The sequence below is a fragment of the Felis catus genome, chromosome B2 (assembly GCF_018350175.1).
Source record: "Felis catus isolate Fca126 chromosome B2, F.catus_Fca126_mat1.0, whole genome shotgun sequence".
In the NCBI taxonomy this organism is placed as follows: Eukaryota; Metazoa; Chordata; class Mammalia; order Carnivora; family Felidae; genus Felis; species Felis catus.
In genome coordinates, this window is record NC_058372.1 from 535,112 (window position 1) to 559,317 (window position 24,206).

The window sequence follows — 24,206 nt, forward strand, 5'->3', positions numbered from 1 at the left end:
GTGGATGCAACACAGCAGCCAGGTGCCAGCCCACCCCCAAAAAAGTTTGCGAGATAGTGTAGTAGCAGCATTTCAAGGATTATGGAAAATCACAACACACTTCTGGCACCAGGCTTCACCCTTAAAGACCTTGTTCCAGTACCAGCAAATGTGGGCATTCTTTGGGGTCTGCTGGGACCAGGTGGCTTCAACAGTCTCTACCAAATTGCCTTCCAGCAGTGGAACTGCTTCTCCCTGTGTGGCCTGAGAACCTCCCAGACCCCACTCTGCTCCTGGGCTTCACCCTTCCCACCAGAGCACCACCAGGTATTGAGCTGCGGTGTTGCAGACTCTGCACTCCCCCTGTTTATGGTCTTAATGGAATTTAAACCGTCTCTTTTCTCCTTTCTCCTTTCTCCCTTTTTAGCTTGGTCCCTGTGGCTGTTTCCAATTTTCCACTTTCTCTCCAGCTGCTTTTGGGGATGCGTGTTTTTCCGTATTCTCCCACCATCTCCGTCCTATCTCTGCACACGAAAGCACCTTCCTGCCTGCCTCAGCTTCTCTCTTCCCCACTTCACCTCTCTTCGCCATGGACCTGCTGAATTCCGTGGTTCAGGTTGTGCAGTTTGTTGTGGTAATCCTCAGATCACTTTTCTAGGTGTGTAGGATGGTTTAGTGTTGGTCTGGCTGCATTTCATGGATGCGAGACACACAAAAAACTTCCATGCTGTTCCACCATCTTGGCTCCCACCCTGTCCGGTGAGTATCTTTATGAGCATTACTGTAAATTATCTATCAGGCATATTACTTGTATCTATTTTGCTTAGATATTTTGCTGTGGTTTGGTTCTATTCTTTCATTTGGGATCTTTTTTTCTGTCATCTCATTTTTTTCTAACTTTCTGTGTCTATTTCTGTGTGTTAGTAAAGTCAAAGCATTTCCTGCTCTTGTAGGCACTTACCTTATGAGGAAGTCCTGAAGTGCCCGCAGCGCAGTGTTTCCTGTTTCCCAGGAGCTGGCACTTCCATGGAGTGTCTCTGGTGTGAGTTCCATGTGCTCTGTCGCATTATTGCCTCTTTTTCCTTCAATTCAGTTGTCTGCAGTGGCTCTCTTTTCCTGTTTTGGATAGTGTTTGGTCCCTGGCGGATGTGTGGTGTATTTTAAGAAGATATACAGTGTTGTACTTGCTAATTGAGACCTGGAGGACTGCTGCCAGACAGGCAGCCCAGATGTATCTGCAAAGGCTGTGTGGGTGGGCCCCACACTTTTAACAAGGTGTGTCTCAGGCTTTAGGGTGGAAAATTATTAGGAACAGATATATGACACCCAAACTGAAAGAACACCTCAGGTCTTTTCATTCTGAAAATTCATGAAAGCAAGGCCTGGCCTTTATGTTTTTCATGTAAAGGGAACTCAGTTTGAAGAAGTTGGGACACTCAGAGATTAGGATTTGCTGCTTCACAGAAACCTTTTCTTTGAGGATGCTACAAAGTCGCTTTCAGATTGCCAAAGAAGAGAAGCCTGATGGAAAAGCTTTAGTGAATGCTGATGCCCTGGAAATGGGGCGGGTGGTTTATGGAAGAGCACTCACTGAAATAATTCCTAAAAGATCACATTTTCTAAGAATTCTTTTCAAAACAGTTAGGGACTCAGCATATGGCTGTAGTTAGAATGAAACATTTAGTATAATCTGTGCCCATGTATAGGTTGAACCATATGTAATGTTAATATTTAACTGTCTTTTGTCCTCAAATCCAATAATTTCTTATTATTTAACATAAAACCTTTAAAGATAATTTAGTGTGTATCCTTGAGCTGTCTCTGATCGTGAGATTCTTAACCTTCCAGCCTGCAGATGTGGAGTTTCACTGTTCTATTTGCCTGTTCTGGACAAATGATTCTGGATTAGTACTCTATTATGCCATCAGATCACAGAAAGTGAGGATTGAATGTGTTTCCCTTTGCACAGGTTCGAACACAGCATGGGAGAGGCATTGCAAGGAGACTTCTGTGTTCTCATTATCTGAGGCAGAGTAGATGAGATCTTGCCCAATGAAGGAATAAGGAGGGAACATATTTTGTAGTGAAGTAGTGAATTTTATCTGGGATTCCTAGTTGGGAATTTGGGAATACATTAAGTTCTTTTAAGGGAGAACAATCCTTATTGATATATACTTAACCTAAACTGAACACATAGAAAAGGAAGCCTCAGAGGAAACTTAGGCATGCAGAGTTACAATTAACATTTGGATGGATAAATATAGTAGTACTGACATTATCAGGACATGAATTTAACCTTGATTTACAACTTTTGAAGGTTTCTTTGGAGTGCCTCTAACAATGGAAATATTAATAATATTCATCATTAAAAATGAGGTCAATACATTATACATTATATCACATAGGATATTCTTTTATACAATGTAAAGAAAAGGTATAATGTCAGTTAGATGGAGGGCTAGATGGTCCCAATGCTCAGCCCCCGCCAAAACACATCAGAAACAATAAGCAACTACAGACTGACCAAAATAGCTCTGGAAGAGCTCTGGAAAACAATTTACTAGACTGTTATGATAATAAAGAGTGCACCTCTATCAAGGTTCATTGGTGCCAGTGGATCACCCTTTTCAGTGCTTCTCACAATAACTTCTTCATAGTAAATTGCTCAATAGATGGTGTAGAATTAGCTTATATTTTGTTGAAAGGTAATAAGGGAAATGATGGTGGTGGATAGTAATGGGTGGTGTGGTGCTGGACAGGCATGAGAAGTGACTAGTGACAGCTACTGTCAACTCCTTGTTCCAAAGTCCCTGGTCACAAGTGTGGATCTTTACCAATGCACAACTCATGGAGGAAGGTGCACAAGTCATATGTCTGTGTTTTGTTTTGTTTTTTAATTTAGGAGACATAATTCTATTCTTCCCATCTTACCTTTAGCCAAGGTTATATACTATCAATAACAATCAAAAGCCAGTTCAGAAAGGGGGTTCTATTAGCTTTCAGAAACCAATTCTTATGATGTAAAGTTTCTCTGTATCCATCTATTCTCCTTTATCTTCACTTAATATTCCCAGGCCAGATTTCAGCTTTGGTTCTGGTTCTCAGGAATCCTATAATATGTCCTCCAATTAAGCACTGAATGAACTTGGTGTTATATTTTACTACTGAGTCCCTGGATTATTGTTACCCTTACTGTCTTTCTGATCCTTTAGTGGACTTTTGACCTCTGTTGTTCACCTTCACAACATCCAGTGGTTGGATTTCCTCTGATAAGTTATTGTTCAGTGCCATCTAATATCCTGCTGAAGGGGGGATATTCAGGGAAAGAAAAAAGCCTGTATTCACAGATCCTGGGGACCAGGAGAAACTGCTTGGGAAGCCAGAAGGGATGTGAACTCAGATTGTCTATTCATTCATTTCAAAATAACTTCTGAATGTATGCCATGACAGGTCATTAGGTTGGATATGAAAACAAAGGATTGACTTCTAGATGATCCAGGAAGTAAGTCCAGGCTAAGAATTGGTCATCTTCATTGCTGAACAGAAACCCCAGCCTGAGAATGTCAAGTTTAGTCTTCCCAATTTAGGGTTCTTTCTAATCCATTGTAGCTTGAGTTGTTCTTCTGAACAGAATTAATCATCAGGCACTACACAGTGCATAATGTGCAACCACATGATCACAGGAGCACCACAAAGAGATGTAACATGTATTCTCTTCCTTAACGTGCATGGTATGTAGAGAGAGACCAGCGGACATGTCATAGTGACTGAACTGGAGTGTATTCTCTCTCTTTTTTTAACATTAATTTATTTTTGAGAGAGGGAGACAGAGTGTGACTGGGGTAGGGATAGAGAGAGGGGAAGACACAGAATCTGGAGCAGGCTCTAGGTTCTGAGCTCTCAGCACTGAGCCCGACATGAGGCTCGGATTCATGAACTGTGAGATCATGACCTGAGTTGAAGTCATATGCTCAACTGACTGAGTCACCCAGGCACCCCTAGAGGGTCATCTCTTATCACATGATGTAATAACCCTTTTTCTGCAGCAACTATGACCGTCTATGAGAGAAAGAAGAATCTATTCATTGACTAATTTGTAGACAACTTTATTTTTACAGAACTAAAGTCATGAATAAAACTTATATGGGGAAAACCCCTTTAGGTATAGCATATCTATATAATACACCTAAATATATATATATATATTATTATGTTGTATGTGTATGTGTATTACCCTCAATATGCTGTTGTTCAGTGGCAGCCAGTATCCAGCTGAAGGGTAGACATTCAGAGAAAGAAAAATGCTGTATTCATATAAGCATTTATCTGTCTATCTATTTATCTATCTATCTTGGATTAACTGTTCTTTAAATTGCTTTCTAACACTAATACTATCAAAAATTGATCATCTGTTGCCATCCCTACTGCTATTTTTTTTATCATTGCCATTTCTATCAACAGATTAATAATGAAGATCCTTACCATTATATCTATCTATCTAGACAAAGAAAGAAACAAACAACCTCCCCACCCCCCGCCCTGGGGTGGAACTAGATTTTAGTTCTCTTTACTTCTAGTTCAGTGTTCTTTCCCATAGACTATGTAATGCTCTATTCCAGCCTTAGTGTTAACTGACTTGCTTTGTAAATATGATATGGAGAGTGATTTTCTCCAAAGTGCTTGTTTATGGGGATTAGTCATAATCCCATGAACCCTCTATGCCCAGAACCCTTTTCAGTGAACTCTTCACATCCTTGTTTCTCAGACTATAAATGAAAGGGTTGAGAGTGGGAGTTACCAGGGTATACATGACAGCAGCAGCCAGCGCCCCCACAGAGCGAGAGGTTGATGGTGGCTTCAGGTAGGTGGCAAAGACTGTGCTGTAGAAGAGGATGACCATGGAGAGGTGGGAGCTGCATGTGGCCAGGGCTTTCTTTTTCCCCTGTGCCGATGGAACCCTAGCCACAGCCTGGAAGATATGGGTATAAGAGCTTATGATGCAGAGGAGAGGGCCGATTCCTAACAACCCAGTCAGAAGCATCATTAGGATCTCATTAGGGTGGGTATCTGAGCAAGAAAGACGAAAAAGTGGACCAAAATCACAGAAAAAGTGGGGAATCTCTTGGTTAGTATAGAAATACAACTGGGATAGAAACAAGATGTGCACCAGAGAGACAAAATGGGCCACCCCCCACAACCCACCCACCAGCAGCCCACATCTACAAGGTGTCATTAGCAGTGGGTAGTGCAGAGGATGGCAGATGGAAGCATAGCGGTCGATAGCCATGGCAGTCAAAAGCAGGTTGTCCATATCGGCAAAAACAGCAAAGAAATATAATTGGGACAGACATCCAGAGAAAGAGATGGATCCGTGGCTGGTCCATAGATCCTCAAGCATTTTGGGGGCTGTGGTGGAAGTGAAGCAGAGATCCACCAGGGAGAGCTGGCTGAGGAAGAAGTACATGGGAGTGTGGAGGCGCACGTCAGCTCCGATGGCCAGCAGAAGGAGTGCGTTTCCTAAGAGGCTTACCAGGTAGAGTACTAGGAAGACACCGAAGAGGACTGGCCTGTTCCCTGGGCCCCTGGACAGCCCTGCCAGGACAAAGTCCGGGGTCCTGCTGCAGTTCATTCTAGGTCCTGGTGTGCTGTAAGAGAGGGGCCATCATGAGGGGGAGTTGCTCACTATCGGGAGCCGAGGAAGACAGAGCGCTGGACCCTGTCTCTTGCCAGTGGGTTCCCCTGAGCAATCGATATGGAGAATGAGTGAAAACCTAGAACAGCAATGGGAGGTACAAGAGCTGGACGTCAAAAAGGGTCACAGTGTGAGACACAGAGATGAGAGAAGGCAGGGAACGGCAAGGCTTCCTGGAGTTCTTTGCATGTAAAAGAGAAACTTGGTATTGTGGGATGGTAGAAATACTTGTTTGTGAATCTGTATCACAAAAGCATGAGTCTTTGAAGGCAGAGGCTGCATCTCTTAGTTTAGGGCTTCGCACACAGTGGGAGCTCAGTAAATGCTCCTGCCCATCTACACAGTCGTGACTGAGGCACAGTGAGCCTCTAAAGAGTTTAATATGCCCACCCTTGCCCCATCAGTGTGTTCTCCACACCGCAGCCAGAGTGATCTTGTCAAAAAAGAAAATCTGATTATATCACTTCCTTGTTTACAAATAAGTGTCTGGAGGACAGTGGTATTAGGAAAATTCAGAAATCCCGAATTTGGGATTTTTGTGGCATCTCACCAACTTCACCTTGAATCACTCATTTTCTGCTCCCTGCCACCCCAGCTGCGTGGCCTCCCTTCCCTGAGTCCCTGTGCTCATCTCCCTACCTCAAAGCGGTTGGTAACTTTCTTTGGGAGATTTCCTTTGCTTCTTTGATTAAACCAAACCTACCTTTTATTTCCTGTGATAGCATCTTTGTAGAATTCACTACAGTTGTGATGTAGGAGGTGTGATCACATTCATCTTGTGTAAATATTTATTGAAGGTATTTAGTTGATGGTGGAGTCATCTTAAGACCAGACGGTGCCTTGTGGCAGAGACCACATCTAGTTGTCTTCTCTGTTGAATGCCCAGTGTTTGTCATACGAAAGGCTGAGTTTGCCTCAAAGTGAACAAGTATATTAATTATTGGAGGGTGAAGGCCAGAGAGGGCAATATGCTGTCCTTCCCAAGTGGTTCCCTTCCATGTCAACACTTTGTGAATAAAAGTTCTTTCTTCCAGTATCCTCCTAGGATGTGGGCTGAAAACATTGATGTATCTGCTTCCTTCATCCTGCAAATCCAGACCAAGGGCTCTGACACTTATTTTCTTACAAAGTCTTGCTCCTTTCTGTCTTCCCCATCTTCACAGTTACCTTCTATGGACTTCTGTCAGCTCACTCCCAGCTTATTCCATCAACAGCTTATTCCATCAGCACCTTACCTCCCCCTCTGATTGCTGTGATTCATGCTGAAAGCATCTGCACTGGGCCTGGCCCTGCCATGCTCAGGCTCCTCTAACACCTTATTTCCTACTGCATCACATCTGTCCATCTGTGCCTGCTTATCAAGAACTTCCACAGCAGGACCCTCCCACCTATAAAACAGGGCTCCCACTGCTCACCAGCACCCGGTGCCCTCTCTCCTGGGCCCCCCACCTCGTGGTCACTTCTGCCTTCTTACATGTCCTTTCCTTGACCTAAAGCCCCAGGCCTTTTCTCTCCTGATGTCTTTCCTTCTTGTCCAAATATCTCCAGGTCTCAGTGGAAAATATACTGCCTTCACCACCACATTTCTCAAGTATTCTAACACTCATTATTTTATATCTTCTGAAATATATAAACAGGATGATCTAGCCTTTAAGTGGATATTGTCTTAAGGTGTTTTCTACTTTTTATGACATATTTTCTCTTACCAATTGTAAATACCTTGGGAGTAGAAATGATGTTTTCTTTTTAGTAGTTCTGTATAGCACCAGCCCACATCTGAGCGCGTGGTCTGTCTCAAGATTATTGCTTCATGACTGCTCTCTAAGTGTTTGCTACAGTGTCCTTTTCATTTTCCGTGTATGTGCTAATTACCTCCTTGTTTCTACTAATCGTAAAGTATTCTGATAGGTGAGTGGTCTAGTGTAAAGGGACAAATCTTTTCCCTCTTTATGTAGAGCATTTTTTATGTACTTGAGACTTGAGTTTCTGAAACTTTCACATGGTTAAGGGTCACCTGGAGAGCCAGGTAAGTCACAGGTTTCTGGGCTCCACCCCAGAGACTGTCTAGTTTTGGAGTGAAACATGAGAATTTGCATTTCTGTCTCACTCAAACCTCAGGCAATGCTGACCCTGCCTGTCTGATGAATTGAATTCAAAATGTGGGGCATCCTATTCTCCATACTTATATGAGTTTTTCTATTTTTTTCAACTCTTTTTAAAAAAATGAAAACTGGAAGATGTCCTTCTCTTACAAGATTAAGTCTTCCCTTACTCTTTTTTCTGTTACAAACAGCACATCTTTTGTCCAGATATGGCCATACCTCTCAATGTTTCCATATCTTTCCCCAGGTTGGATCTTCTTGATGATTTTGCTTGAATAATCTCAGTGCTACTATAGCCACTTTGAGTAATTCTTCTGGAAAATATATAGTTCATGTTGAATCTCAGATATCCCAGTTCATCTTGGGTTATCTGAATAATATTTGGGCATCTAAAATATGTAAGATCCTAACTATCTAAAATTGTGAGGTCTCAGCCTTCTAAAACCTTAGCCTCAGATGGATGATATCCCTAATAAACTAACCTGTCCCCACAGCCTTCTGCAACTATTCCTCTAGTTTTCTATGCTTTATGGCAAATCCTTCAAAAAGTTAATTGCCTCCATCACTCACTGTCCATTATGGTCCATGCTCTTTTGAAATCTCAATCATGCTTTTGCCCTAATCATGCCACTGAAAATACTCTCATCTATACCAACATTCAGCCCTCAGTCCTTAAGTTACTTGACCTCTCAGCAAGATTTAGAATGGTTGATTCCTCTTTTCTTACTCCAAACGCATTCTTCCCCTTGCTCCCAGGACCTGCCACACTCTCCCATTGCTATCACTGATGAACTCTCTCTTAGCTTCCTTGGTTGACTCCTCCTCTGTTTCCTTATTCACTTTTGGGCCTCCTCTGGCCACTTTCTTACAGTTCCAGGCTTTAAATATCTATAAACACATAGCTCCTAAATTGTGTTTTCAATTCCACCATCTTTTCAATCCTCTAGACTCATCTATTTAACTTCCTGCCAGATATGTCCTTATGAGTGTCTGTTGGTAGCTTTACCACGTAAGGTATTTCTTACAATGGGACTGATTGACATACTGCTTTGGAAACAAGTACAGATCTGGACCCAAGGACAGAGTTTCCATCCACTATGTTCCTCTCTGAAATCTGAGCCCCTTACTCTGTCAGGTGCTACCTTCCATATTTACCACCTAGATTCCCTCATCTCCACCCCATGAGTGTTGCCCTTAAAAATATGTATTCTCCCCAATGCTCTTACTGAGAAAGTATGACATTCTAGAGGATCCAGACCCTTTGACTGCATTGGTGATACTGTGTCTGAAGGTAGAGAAGATACAGCTTGGGAAATGAACATTATTAATCTGCATTTCTCTTGGGACTACAAGTGGCTGGGCTGAAGAACGAAGCTTTCTTGACCTCAGAGACTTATTCCCAGAGATACTTATTAGTGGGAAATCTGAAAGTATTTTCTGAAGAAAAAGCCAAAGTTTTTACAATGGCATGGGAGATCCAGTATGATTTGTACTCCTATTAACTCTCTGATAACATCCTCTCCTCCTACATTCTTCTCCACTAGCTCTGAAATAGCTCGACCAACCTCCTTGTTAGGACTGAATTCCACCAGCCATTCTCCTTCTTTAGCTGCATTGCTCCCCCTGCTTCCTTACCTTGAACACAGTCCATTTCTCCCCAACCCTTCATTTCCTTCATGTCTTTGCTTAATGTCATTTTTCAATGAGACTTATTCTGGTGACCCTAGTTTATGCTATAAACTACATCCAACATTCCCAGTTTCCCTGATCCTAGTCTACTTTCTAACATACTTATAATTGTATAATTGTAATTTATTTATTCATTATCTCTCTTCTCTCCCCATAATGTAAACTGTATGGGAGTAGAGATGCTTGCTTGTTTTGTTCGCTAATGTCTCCCCAGCACATAGAATAGTGCACAGCACATGGTAGAGACACTGTAAAATATTGAACTGATGACACTTTAGGCCTTTGCTTTTCCCATTGATCTCATTGTCAGTCAGTGTCAATGAACCAATATGGACAGGTTCATGTCTATCAAGTAATAGCTTACATATTTTAGATCTATATTATTAAAGTTCTTATTCTAAATAAATGAAATGCATAATTTTGCCTAAACTGCGAAATCTGGTTCTCAGAGTGGGATGCAGGGGAGTACAGCTCCTCACTGGTGCTTATGAGTTGAATTGTGATGACAGCTATCACAAAGGCCTCCTACTTACATGAAACTTCCTTGTCACTTTATCTGAAAAACAGCCATCAATCTGCATGAATACAGATCATGGAAGACAAAATTTCAGTCTAAGAAATGAAACCATAGGGAATAAGCTAAGAGTTTAAATTAAAAGAGAAATGTGGGGGGAAATCCTACTATACTAATAAAATTGATTCAAGGAACCTCAGCAGGATTTTCTTGAACATAAATTCTGAAGGCAAAGGAAAAGCAGTGTCATATAGGGGTCAGGGATTTGAGTTTTGACATCTACTCCTGTACTTTCTGTTCTACTACAGGCAAGTATTGGTTTTCTTCTCCTTGTTCCCCTTCCTACTGCTTCTCTTCTTTTCTCTTAACTCATAGATTTATGATCTTCTTCAACTAAAGCTTTTGGAAAGCTGTAGGCAACAGTTGGGAAGATAAGAAATTAAGGATTTCATGGAGCTCTATTTTAGGGAGGCAGACAAGGTTGTGTCCTCGCTTGGGGTGGGGGCAGCCCAAGCACACGTAAACTGTGAAGCTTCCTTTAGCAGTTAATTTGATCACTGCAGGAGAGGTGTTTGCTTCACCTGTGATGCTGATTTTCTGAGTTCTTTTAACGAGAGAAGTCTCTCAGTCCATGACAGTGAAAGGACAAAATCCTACTGGATGGTAGGGCACACTGACTTGCTAGCACCTAAATGACTGTTATCAAGTCCATATTATATGAAAATCAAAGAAGTGAAATGTACCAGTGTAGTCTGGAGAGTCACTGTTTCACGCAGTCAAGTCTTTTATATAGAAGAGGGAGCAAACTTTACCTGTGGTTTCCAAGGGCAGACCTAGGACCAAATACGTGACATAACAACAGAAATAGTAATGTCTACAATTTCTTGTTATAATGATGTACTCTACACTTCCTTAGGGGCTCAATGCATCACTTCACTCAATGCTCACAATTTTATTTTGAGGAAGGTATTGTTATTTTCCCTCAGGAGGTTATAACTTGTTAGTGTTCACATAGCTAGGAGCTGGAGGTGCCTGAGCTCAGCTGTCCTGCCAGCGATGGAGATTAAAGCCAGTGACCCACACCCTTTCTAGCACTAGGTGTGCTCCATCCATGCAGAGCTCAATCTTAGGCTGGATTATCACCTAGAAAATAATTGTGCAGGGTATTCTAGTGGCCAGACTAAAGGACTTTTAAACCTCCTTCTAAACTGGAAGTACAGATTCTGCTCGTGAAAGGTGGTCCACGAAAGCTGGTCCAGGTATGTTGTTGATTTCCAACACCAAGCATGATGCCCAGTATTCTAAATGCTGTCCAACTGCACACACAGCCACAGGTTAGCACATACAGTTCAGTGTGGGAAGGGGTGGAGGGAGTACACCATATGGAAGTGTAGAGACTAGGTTCGCTAGGATTTCTGCCTCCTTTGTTTTTTTTCAGGTGATGAGTGCAGTGCTGTTTGTCCTAGAGAAATCACTGATTAGTGATTACCACCAAAAGACTTCTCACAATGGGATTCTTTCAAGATGGTAGTTTCTTGTTTGTATACAGGACAGAACATTCAGATGATGCAAAGGAAAATTTGTTGTGTAAATGAATTCAGATGAGATATGTTATTTTAATACTGATAGAAATTCTGGAAACCAGTTTTTATCTTTCCTTAGCTCTAGGCCAGAGCTTTGGGATTGCTGTTTCTTTATTGTCCATTCAGTTCTCCAATGAGATGGAATTCAGCCAAGCACTGTCCCCTGTAGATTAACTCATGAGAGATTTCCTTTATAAAAAGCTTATTTTTCATAACACTTAAACAATGCATGGCATCCATGAAGTTAAGTAGAAATAAAATAATTCATATTGATTCATTGTGTTTTTTATTGTCCCGTAATTTTATTTTTTTAAATTTTTTTTTCAATGTTTATTCATTTTTGGGACAGAGAGAGACAGAGCATGAACGGGGGAGGGGCAGAGAGAGAGGGAGACACAGAATCGGAAACAGGCTCCAGGCTCCGAGCCATCAGCCCAGAGCCTGACGCGGGGCTCGAACTCACGGACCGCGAGATCGTGACCTGGCTGAAGTCGGACGCTCAACCGACTGCGCCACCCAGGCGCCCCTATTGTCCCGTAATTTTAAAACACAAGACTATCAGACCTAATATTAATTTGTTTTTTCAAATTTCTTTTTTAAATTTAAATCCAAGTTATGTTAACCATATAGTGTAATAATGATTTCAGGGATAGAATTTAGTGATTCATCACTTACATATAACACCCAGTGCTCATCCCAACAGGTGGCCTCCCTAATGCCCATCACCCATTTAGCCCATCCCCTGCCACCTCCCCTCCAGCAACCCTCAATTTGTTCTCTAAGAGTCTTTTATGGTTTGCCTCCCTCTCTGTTTTTATCTTATTTTTGCTCACCTTCCCCTATGTTTATATTGTTTGTTTCTTAAATTACACATGTGAATGAAATCATGATATTTGTATTTATCTGACTGACTTATTTTGCTTAGCATAATATACTCTAGTTCCACCTACATTCTTCCAAATGGCAAGATTTCATTCTTTTTCATCACCGAGTAATAGTCCACTGTGTATATATATCACATCTTCTTTGTCCATTCATCAGTAGATGGACATTTGGACTTTTCCCATTCTTTGGTTATTGTCTGTGTGTGTGTGTGTGTGTCTGTGTGAAATGTATTTATTAATATGAGGGTACAACTGGCATTTCTATATAATTAAGACTTTCCATCCACAAAGAGGATGTATTTCTTCATTTATTCAAGCCTTCTTTGATAAACTTTTGTCATTTTGTCAAAGTTTGTCATGTATCACATATGTAGGCCATACACATTTTTATGACATTATTTTAGGGTATATTTTATATGTGGTTGCTATTGTCAAAGGGTTATTTTAAAAATCCTATTTCCCAACTAATTTCTGATATATTAAAAGGCTCTTGATATTTGTTTATTTACCGTGTATCTGGACACATTATGTAAATTTCTTATTGTTTTTAAGTTTTACTTATTTATTTTGTGAGAGAGAGAGAAAGAGAGAGAGAGAGAGAGAGAAAGAGAGAGAGAGGGAGAAAGAGAGAGGCAGCATGAGTAGAGGAGGGGCAGAGAGAGAGGAAGGCATAAAAGATCCCAAGCAGGTTCCACAATGTCAGCACAGAGCCCCATAATACTTTGGCTATTGTTGATAGCACTGCTATAAACATTAGGGTACATGTGCCCCTTAGAATCAGCATTTTTGTATCCTTTGTATAAACACCTAGTAGTGCAATTGCTGAGTCATAGGGTAGTTCTATTTTTAGTTTTTTGAAGAACCTCCATACTGTTTTCCAGACTGGCTACACCACTTTGCATTACCACCAGCAGTGCAAGAGGGGGGGTTCCCCTTTCTCTGCATCCTCACCAACATCTGTCATTTCCTGAATTGTTAATTTTAGCCATTCTGACAGGTGTGAAGTGGTATCTCATTGTGGTTTTGATTTGTATTTCCCTGATGATGAGTGATGATGAATGTCTTTTCATGTGTCTGTTAGCAATCTGGATGTCTTCTTTGGGAAAGTGTCTGTTCATGTCTTCTGCCCATTTCTTCACTGGATTATTTGGTTTTTTTTTTGGGTGTGGAGTTTGCTAAGTTCTTTATAGGTTTTGGATACTAACCCTTTATCTGATATGTCATTTGCAAATATCTTCTCCCATTCTGTTGGTTGCTGCCTTTTAGTATTGCTAATTGTTTCCTTCACAGTGCAGAACCGTTTTTCTTGATGAGGTCCCAATAGTTCATTTTTGCTTTTGTTTCCCTTGCCTCCAGAAACATGTGAAGTAAGAAGTTGCTGTGGCTGAGGTCAAAGAGGTTGTTGTCTGTTTTCTCCTCCAGAATATGGATGGTTTCCTGTCTTATGTTTAGGTCTTTCATCCATTTTGAGTTTATTTTTGTGTATGGTGTAAGAAAGTGGTCCAGCTTCATTCTGCATGTTGCTGTCCAGTTTTCCCAGCATCATTTGCTAAAGAAACTGTCTTTTTTTCCATTGTATATTCTTTCCTGCTTTGTCAAAGATTAGTTGGCCATATGTTTGTGGGTCCATTTCTGGGTTTTCTATCCTGTTCCATTGATCTGATCTGTTTTTGTGCCAGTACCATACTGTCTTGAAAACTATAGCTTTGTAATACAGGTCAAAGTTTGGAATAGTGTGATGCCTCCAGCTTTGGTTTTCTTTTTCAACATTACTTTGACTATTCAAGGTAATTTCTGGTTTGATACAAATTTTAGGATTGTTTGTTCTATGAAGAATGCAGGTGTTACTTTGATTGGGATTGCATTGAATGTGTAGATTGCTTTGGGTAGTATCGACATTTTAACAATATTTGTTCTTTCAATCCATGAGCATGGAATGTTTTTCCATTTCTTGGTGTCTTCTTCAATTTATTTCATAAGCTTTCTGTAGTTTTCAGTGTATAGATTTTTCACCTCTTTGGTTAGGTTTATTCCTAGATATTTTATGGTTTTGGGTACAATTTTAAATGGGATAAATTCCTTGATTTCTCTTTCTGCTGCTTCATTAATGGTGCATAGAAATGTAATCAATTTCTGTATGTGGATTCTATATGCTGCAACTTTGATGAATTCATGTCATTTCTCCAGTTTTTTGGTGGAGTTTTTTGGGTTTTCCACATAGAATATCATGTCATTTGCGAAGAGTGAAGGTTCAAATTCCTCCTTGCCAATTTGGATGCCTTTTATTTCTTTTTGTTGTTTGGTTGCAGAGGCTAGGACTTACAACACAATGTTGAATCATAGTGATGAATGTGGACATCCCTGTCATGTTCCTGACCATATGGGGAAGGCTCTCAGTTTTTCCACATTGACAATGATATTAACTATGGGTCTTTCATATATGGCCTTTATGATATTGAGGTATGTTCCTTTTATTCCTACTTTCTTGAGGGTTTTTATCACACGAGGATGCTGTATTTTGTTAAGTGCTTTTTCTGCATCTATTGAGAGGATCATGTGGTTTTTATCTTTACTTGTATTAATGTTATGTAACACATTGATTGATTTATAACTATTGAACCCACCTTGCATCCAAGAAATAAATCTGGCTTTATTGTGGTGAATAATTCTTTTAAGTATTGTTGGATCCAGTTTGCTAATATCTTGTTGAGGATTTTTGCATCGATTTTTATCAGGGACATTGGTCTGTAATTATCTTTTTAGTGGTGTCTTTGTCTGATTTTGGATTCAAGGTAATGCTGGCTTCATAGAATTTGGAAGTTTTCCTTCCATTTCTATTTTTTGAAACAGCTTCAAAACTATAGGTATTAATTCTTCTTTAAACATCTGGTAGAATTCCTCTGGGCAGCCATGTGGCCCTGGACTATTGTTTGGAGATTTTTGATTACTGATTCAATTTCTTTACTGGTATGGGTGTGTTCAAATTTTCTGTTTCTTCTTGTTTCAGTTTTGGTAGTTTATATGTTTCGAGAAATTTGTCCATTTCTTCCAGATTGCCCAAATTGTTGGCATTTAGTTGCTCATAATATTCTCTTATTACTGTTTTTATTTCTGCTGTGTTGGTTGTGATCTCTCCTCTTTCTTTCTTTCTTGATTTTATTTATTTGGGTCCTTTCCTTTTTCTTTTTGATCATTCTGGCAAGGGGGTTATCATTTTGATAATTCTTTTAAAGAACCAGCTCCTGGTTTCATTGATCTGTTCTACTGTTTTTTGTTTTGTTTTGTTTTGTTTTGTTGTTTCATTTATTTTTTTTTATATCATTGATTTCTGCTATAATCTTTATTATTTCCCTTCTGCTGGTTTTGGGTTGTATTTGCTGTTCTTTTTCCAGCTCCTTTAGGTGTAAGGTTAGGTTCTATATCCGAGACCTTTCTTCCTTATTTAGGAATGCCTGGATTGCTATATACTTCCCTCTTATGACTGCGTTTGCTGCATCTCAGAGGTTTTGGACTGTCGTGTTTTCATTTATTTTTTTCCATGGAGTTTTTAATTTCCTCTTTAATTCCTTGGCTAACCCATCATTCTTTAGTAGGATATTCTTTAATCGCCAAGTATTCATGGTCTTTCTAAATTTTTTCTTGTGGTTGATTTTGAGTTTCATAATGTTGTGGTCTGAAAGTATGCATGGTATGATCTCTGTCTTTTTGTACTTGCTGAACACTGATTTGTGACCCATTATGTGAGCTATTCTGGAGAATATTCCATGTGTACTCGAGAAAAATGTGTATTCTGCTGCTTTAGGATGAACTGTTCTGAGTATATCTGTTAAGTCCATCCTGTATAAAAGCCATTGTTCCTTGTTGATTTGCTGTTTAGATTATCTGTCCATTGTTGTAAGTGGGGTGTTGAAATTCCCTACTATTATGGTATTATTGTCAATGAGTTTCTTTATGTTTGTGATTAACTGATTTTTATATTTGGGTTCCTCCACGTTGGGAGCATAAATATTCACAATTAGATCTTCTTTTGGGTAGACCCTTTAATTATGATACAATGCTTTCTCCATCTCTTTTAACAGTCTTTGTTTTAAAATCTAGTTTGTCTGATATAAGTATGGCTACTCTAGCTTTCTTTTGATGACCATTAGTGTGATAGATGGTTCTCCATCCCTTTATTTTCAATCTGCAGGTGTCTTTAAATCTAAAATGAGTCTCTTGTAGGCAGCATATAATAGGTCTTGTTTTCTTAATCATTCTGATACCCTGTGTCTTTTGTTTGGAGCACTTAGTCCATTTACATTCAGAGTGAGTCCTGAAAGGGGCCCCTGGATGGCTCAATTGATTAAGTGTTGGACTTTGGCTTAGCTCATGATCTCACAGCTCGTATGTTTGATCCCCACATCAGGTTCTATGCTGATATCTCAGAGCCTGAAGTCTCCTTCGGAGGCTCTCTGTCTTTCCCCCAGTCACATTCCCTACCTCTTTCAAAAATAAATAATAAAAAATATTAAAAACTTTTAAATTTAGAGTGAATACTGAAAGATGAATTTAGTGCCATTGTGTTGCCTGTAGACTTGGTGTTTCTGGTTCTTTTTAGTTTTTGTTGCTTTTTGTCTTTTTTATTTTGTTTTGCCTTTTCTCCACTCAAAGAATCCCCCTTAAAATTTCTTGCAGGGCTGGTTTAGTGGTCACGAACTCCTTTGGTTTTTGTTTGTTTGGGAAACTCTTTACCTCTCCTTCTATTCTGAATGATAGCCTTACTGGATAACATTTTTCTGATTCAGCATCTTGAGTATATCCTGCCACTCCTTTCTGGCCTGCGAAGTTTCTGTGGATAGGTCTGCTGTGAACCTATTCTGTCTTCCCTTGCAGGTTAAGGACTTTTTTACTCTTGCTGCTTTCATGATTCTTTCTGTGTGTGTGTGTGTGTGTGTGTGTGTGTGTGTGTGTGTGTGTTTGTAATTTGTGAATTTGACTATGATATACTTGGTGATGGTCATTTTTGTTGAATCTAATGGGAGTTCTCTGTGCTTCCTCGATTTTGATGTCTGCATCCTTCCTCAGATTAGGAAAGTTTTCAGCTATAATTTGCTCACATAAACCTGCCCCTTTTTCTCTCTCTTCATCTTCTGGGACTCCTATGATTCAGATGTTATTCCTTTTTAATAAGCCACTTAGTGCTCTAAGTCTTGTATAGTGATCTTTGGCCTTTGTTTCACACTTTTTTTCTGATTCATTGTTCTCCATAACTTTATCTTTTATATCGCTGATTCACTTCTTTGCTTTGTCCACCCTTGCTGTCATAGCATCCATTTGAGATTGCATCTCAGTTATAGCATTTTTAATTTTGGCCTAGTGAGATTTTACTTCTTTTAACTCTGTAGTAGGGATTCTCTGCTATTTTCTATGCTTTTGTCAAGCTTGGCTAGTATTCGTATAATTTTGGTTTAATTCTACATCAGACATCTTGCTTATATCTGTGTTGATGAATTCTCTGGCTGCCATTTCTTTCTGTTCTTTCTTTTGGGGTGAATTGCTTCATTTTGACATTTTGGGGAAATAAGAAATCAATAAAAGAAAAAATAAAAATTAAAAGAATTTTGGGGCGCCTGGGTGGCGCAGTCGGTTAAGTGTCCGACTTCAGCCAGGTCACAATCTCGCAGTCCGTGAGTTCGAGCCCCGCGTCAGGCTCTGGGCTGATGGCTCAGAGCCTGGAGCCTGTTTCCGATTCTGTGTCTCCCTCTCTCTCTGCCCCTCCCCCGTTCATGCTCTGTCTCTCTCTGTCCCAAAAAAAATAAATGTTGAAAAAAAAATTTAAAAAAAAATTAAAAGAATTTTAAAAAACCAAAAAATTAAATAAAGAAAGCTAGATCCTAGGTGTGTTTTACTCCACTTGTTGAAAGAAGCTTGATAGAATAGAGAAAAAAGGGAAAGGGAAAAAAAGGTAACAAATATTTAAAAATTAAAAAAGTATATATAACTGAATAAAATAAGATAAAATGAAATAGAATAAAAAATTTAAAAATTAAAAATAAAATAAAAAATAGTAAATCAAAATAAATTTTTCTCTTTCTGTATCCAACCAAGAGGAAAAAAAGAAAGAAAAAAGGAAACAGCATAAACAGAAGCAAAGAAAGCGAACTAATATATAAACCAGCAAACAAAGTGAAACCTGAATGAAATTACGTCTAGTTTCCTCTAGAACTGAAACTATGAGCCACTCTGTAGTCCATACCCTAGGCAGGTGGAGTGACTTGTGCTGGTCTCCTAGGGATGTGCTTGGAGGGTGCATTTGGGTGGGACTTGGTATAATGGCTGCGTTCTCCACCATGTGGTACTGCTTAGCTTACTGGAGTGGCCAGTGTGGCATGCATGTGTGTGTATGTGCATGTGTGTGTGTAGGAGACGTGGTAATGGCTTCACCCAGGTCCTTAGTCTCTGTCACAGGAACTTCAAACTCTCACCCACCTGTGATCAAGCACCCCTCCTTTGTCTCAGGCCTCCATCCGCTCCTCACCTCTACCCTGTCCATGTCCAAGCTGCCTGCCAGAGTTCTATCTCAGATGGGGTTGTTTCAAAACTCCACACTTCAGAGACGCCTGTGGCTTAGACCTGTGCTTAGTCTCTGGGGGAGGGTCTCGCTGAGCAATGGCTTGGTGCTGGCTCCCCCCAGAAAATGTTCATGAGATCGCACAGCAGCAGAGGTTCAGAGATTTTGGCAAATCACAACACACAGTTGGCACCAGGTTTCACCACACTCTGGTATCTTTGCCCTGATACCAGTAAATGTGGCCATTCTCTGGGGTCCACTGGGACCTTTGCCTGTGGGGAGGCCATATGGCCTCTACCAGATGCTCTCAAAGCAGGGGAACCACTTCTCCCCTTGTGGCATACAGACCCTTAAGACCCTGCTATCTGCTCCTGGGGATTCACCCTGCTTCCTCACCAGAGCATCACCAGGCACTGAGCTCTGAAACTTCAGATTCCATTGTTTATAGAATCCTGGTGGTATTGACACCCTCTCTTTTCTTTCCTATCTCTGGTTTTGGGGAAAAGATTTCTTGTTCAGTCCCCTATGAGTGTTTTCACTCTTTCTCTCAATGTCTCCCCACCTTCTTTCAGGGGGGTGTTTTTCTTGCATGATTGATGCACCACACTCTCCCCTTTCCTTTTTCTTTCTCTGTCCTCTGTCTGCAAAAAAAAGCTCCCTACCTTCCATGGCTTTTCTCTCCCCAGTTCACCTCTCTACACCACATACCTGCCAAGTTCTGTGGCTCAAGTTATGTAGATTGTTGTGTTAATCCTCAGATCAGTTTCCTAGGTGTACAAAATGGTTTGGTGCTGATATAGCTGTGTCTCAGGGACAAGAGCAGCTCAAGGTCTCCATGCTGCTCTGCCACATTGATTCCTCTCCCTGAACCTCAATTTCAACAATATTTCTTATGATGTTCTTCCTGCCTTCAATTGTTTATAGTGTGTGTTATGGAAGCAAATAGTTTGGTTAACTTAGGAAAAAAAAACTAAACAATTACAAATAAAAAGTCAAATAAAATTTATTATTTGGCCTTGAACTACCAATGATCATTTTAGATACTGCTTTGTTTCCTCGAAAACAAATATCCTACCCAGTTTTTTTACTGTTTATTATTTTGACAATTTTAAGTATGTAGTGTAAATAAAGTTTTATCTTACATCTAAGAAATCCAGGTTTAACATTCTCCTTTATTTTGTGTGTGAATGCTTATAAATTCCAACATTTGAATCAGAGTAATTCAAACTTTTCATGGATCTGGAGAAATTTAGGAATGAGAAAGACCAATGGATTTTGGTTTTATGAGCACCAACCCTGTACCAAGCATTATTTACTTTACTCAGTGTTTTATTTCTTATTTCCTCTCTGAGTCATAATATGCTGCAATCATTATTATAATACTTAATTTATTTGGGTCATGAATGTTTGGCTCTGTGCAAGTCTGGTGCATCCATATGATGGATGTAAATGTGGCCATTAGAAACCATATTGTAGAAGAGTGTTAATGACAGGAGGAATGTCATAATATGGTGTAGGATACAAAACTATAATCTTATCTCTATTTTGAATGTATGTGCATAGGAAAATGTTGGAAAGATATATACAAAAAATTAGCACTCAGTGACATGAAGGATTAAGTGGATAAGAAGGACAAGGAAGCTTCTCAGGAAGAGACTCAAATGACCCCACAGCTCATACAGACTGTCTGATGGATATTCACCAACCATCTCCAGGACATGGTGGAGAGTGAGGAAAGGGGCCTGCCTCTTCCCATGTGGGCTTTTAAATATTTACTTATTTCTGTAAAGATGTTCCTAATGTCCTGAAGAGATATGTCTCATAGGAAATTTTGAGTATGGGGGTTTCTGGTGATGATTGTTGCATGCCTCTGTGATTTGTTGTGGATGCTAAATGCTTAGTGTTTATGCTGATAGAGATGATTGTTTTACCTATCAAGCTATATTTTCTTGTTTTATAGATTTCACTCTTGTACTATTGGAATAACACAATTTGTAGGCTTCTCATTCTCAAGAGGAAGAAAGATAAAACCAAACTCTGTTCAAATTCATTATCTTGGGATTCTCCAACCTAAATGATTCGCAATTTTTATTCTTCACTGTCTTCTTTCTGACCTATATCTGTACTTTGGGAGGAAATATCTTCATTATCCTGGTGTCTGTCGCTGATCCACATCTACACACCCCCATGTATCATTTTCTGAGAAATTTGGCCTTTCTTGACATCTGCTACACCACCACCAACATCCCCCAGATGATGGTGCATCTCCTGTCAGAGAAGAAGAGCAGGTCCTATGGGGGATGTGGGGCACAACTGTTTGCATGTATTTTCTTAGTAGGATCAGATTGTCTCCTCCTGGGGCCATGGCGTATGACCGTTACATTGCAATCTGCAAACCTCTACAGTACTCAGTGATTATGAACAGAGCCCTGTATGGCCAGTTAGCCACCTCATGCTGGACTGGGGGGGTTCCTCAACAAGGGAGTGCACACTTCTGACCTTCTACCTGCCCTTCTGTGGCAACAACCAGATTCAGTATTTCTTCTGTGACATCTCCCCTTTGCTGCTGTTGTCTTGTGGGGGCACTTCCGTCAATGAGTTGGCATTGCTGTCCATTGGGGTCTTCATTGCGTGGGCTCCTTTCTTGGGTATCATCCTTTCCTACTTCTATATTATCTCTGCTATCTTGAGGATCCGCTCCTCAGAGGAGAGGCAAAAGGTATTTTCTACCTGTGCCTCGCACCTGGTCATTGTCCTTCTGTACTACGGTAGTGCCATCTTCACATACGTGTGGCCCGTCTCAACATGGTCGCTGGAGAGAGACCAGCTGGTCTCTGTCCTCTGCAGTGTTGTCACTCCCATGTTAAATCCTGTCATCTGTACTTTGAAGAATAAGGACATCAGAAAGGCCTTGAAAGCGGTGGGAGAAAAGGTTGCAACCTTTAAATCTCATTTCCCTTGAACTGTAGTGTTTACTTTTCTGTGATGATTAATAATAGAAAATTAGCTTCTTAGTGATACAATCTCATTGCTTCTTGCCAACATTGCTAATTAAAAGTTAGTTTCAATGATTAAACAAAGGGGCAAAGTAAAGGGTTACTATATATTTTTGTCCCCTTCCTATTCTTGAAACACTCGTGTCTTTTCTGTATGTTTGAAAGTTTTTCTAAATAGTTTAAAAAGTTGGTTTGAAGCTCATGGATATAACTACAAATATAATGCTTGTCTCCACATGTACATGATTTTTGATTATTTAACATCTGTGTCAAATATATTCTTTAGTTACTCTACTGTTCTTCCATTTTGCTTTTGTCCTATGGTGAACTATCTGTTGGCCTGCATTTCTGGTTTGCTACATTTGTCTCAAAGTCATTTTCTTTTGTCACCTTCCTTCTTATTTTCACTGTGCTTTCAAAATCTTGAGAAAATTTTCTCTCTAAGGATGTAGAAGTTCTCCTTGTTTTCATCACTGCCAATACATTTTTCTATTGAGACTACACAAATAATTATGTCTTAATTTAGTTTCCATAAAATGACTCATTCACTTCAATTTGGACAGCAATTTAATAAACATCTTAAATTCTGCATTATGCCTGAGGGATGTAGACCTCCACAGAAATGTGTACATCAGTATGAAGTGGGTTCTCTTAAGTTCAGCTCTGAAGGGACATTTCAGATTTTTCGCTGACTGTGTAGAACAAATTCTGATTTAACTCCATTTGGAAAAGACCATGCCATAGTCTCTATACTCTTGTCTGTATTCTTCACCTCTAAATATGTGGCATGTTCCCATCTTCTTTAAGGAATCTCTGTAAATAACTCTACTTCTTTTTAACTTTAAAAAATGTTTATTTTTGAAAGTGAGAGAACACACACATGCGAGTGGCAGAGGGGCAGAGAGAGAGGGAGGCAAAGGATCCTAAACAGGGTTTGTATTGACAGCAGAGAGCCCGATGTAGGGCTTAAACTTACAAACCCTGAGATGATGACCTGAGCAGAAGTCAGACACTTAAGTGACTGGAGCCCCCCAGCTGCCCCTGAAAATAACTCTACTTTGTATGATCTGATGCTTCTGTGCTTCTTAGGTTGAGACACATTTTTACAAAAACAGCCTTGTACACACAATAAAATTCAGAAGGGAAAAAATATCTTATTTTTTTTAAGATATAAAATATTTGGTTCACATGCTATTTAAATTTAAAACAGGGAACACAACATACATCTATAAAGAAAGGCAATTGCATGGATTTTAATTCAGATGTGAGGTGATATTTCAGTCTGGTTTGATTTGCATTTTCCTGATGGTTAGTAGATTAGATATCTTATCATATACCTGTGGGTCATTTGTATGTCTTCTCTGAAAAAAATGTCATTCAAGTCCTTTGCTAATTTTTAATTTTTAATTTTTTTTTTTTTGGTACTGGGTTGTAGGGATTCCTTATATAGTTCGGATATTAACCCCTTATCATATACAGGATTTGCACATATTTTCTTCTGCTCTGTAGGTTGCCTCTTCCTTTTCTTGATTGTCTCCTTTGCTGGGTAGAAGCTTTTTAGTTCAACATAGTCCCACTTGTTTAGTTTTGCTTTTGTTTTTGTGCTTTGGTGTCACATCCAAAAAAATCATTTCCAAGGCCAATGTCAAGGGGTTTTCCCCTATTTTTCTAGTAGCAATTTTATGGTTTTAGGTTTTGTGTTTAAATTTCAATCCATTTTGAGTTGATTTTTGTATATGGTATAAGATATGGATCCAACTCCATTCAATTGTATGTGGAGATCCAGTTTTCCCAGCAATTTTATTGCAGAGACTGTCCTTTACTCATTTGCTTTTATTCTTGGTAGATTAGTTGACCATGTATGTGTGGGTTTATTTCTGGGCACTCTATTCTGTTCCATTGATCTATGGGTCTGTTCTCATGCCACTACCACACCGTGGTGTTTGCAAGAGCTTTGTAATGTAATTTGAAATCAGGAAGTACCTCTAGCTTTGGTTTTATTTCTCAATATCAGTTTGACTCTTAAGAGTCTGTTTTGATTTCATATGAATTCTAGGATTATTTTTTCTATTCTTTTAAAAAAGGCCATTGGATTTCTAATAGGGATTACATTGAATCTATATATCATTCTGTGTAGTATGAGTATTTTAATATTATTTGTTTTTCCAAAGCATGAACATGGGATATTTCTCCATTTTATGTCTCTTCTTCCATTTC

General features: G+C 39.6%; 1 protein-coding gene and 1 pseudogene across 1 annotated transcript; one reads left to right on the forward strand and one right to left on the reverse strand.

Moving 5' to 3' along the window:
• Positions 1 to 4,672: 4,672 nt before the first annotated feature.
• Positions 4,673 to 5,608, reverse strand: LOC101101385 (olfactory receptor 24-like). The gene has a single exon (XM_003985630.2). The coding sequence runs from the start codon at positions 5,606 to 5,608 to the stop codon at positions 4,673 to 4,675; it is 936 nt and encodes a 311-aa protein (XP_003985679.2).
• Positions 5,609 to 5,738: 130 nt separating this feature from the next.
• LOC101101639 lies at positions 5,739 to 22,931 on the forward strand (annotated as a pseudogene).
• The last annotated feature ends 1,275 nt before the right edge of the window (positions 22,932 to 24,206 follow it).

Excerpts from the sequence above, each read along its gene's own strand:
- LOC101101385 (XM_003985630.2), bottom strand. The coding sequence starts at position 5,608 with ATGAACTGCAGCAGGACCCCGGACTTTGTCCTGGCAGGGCTGTCCAGG.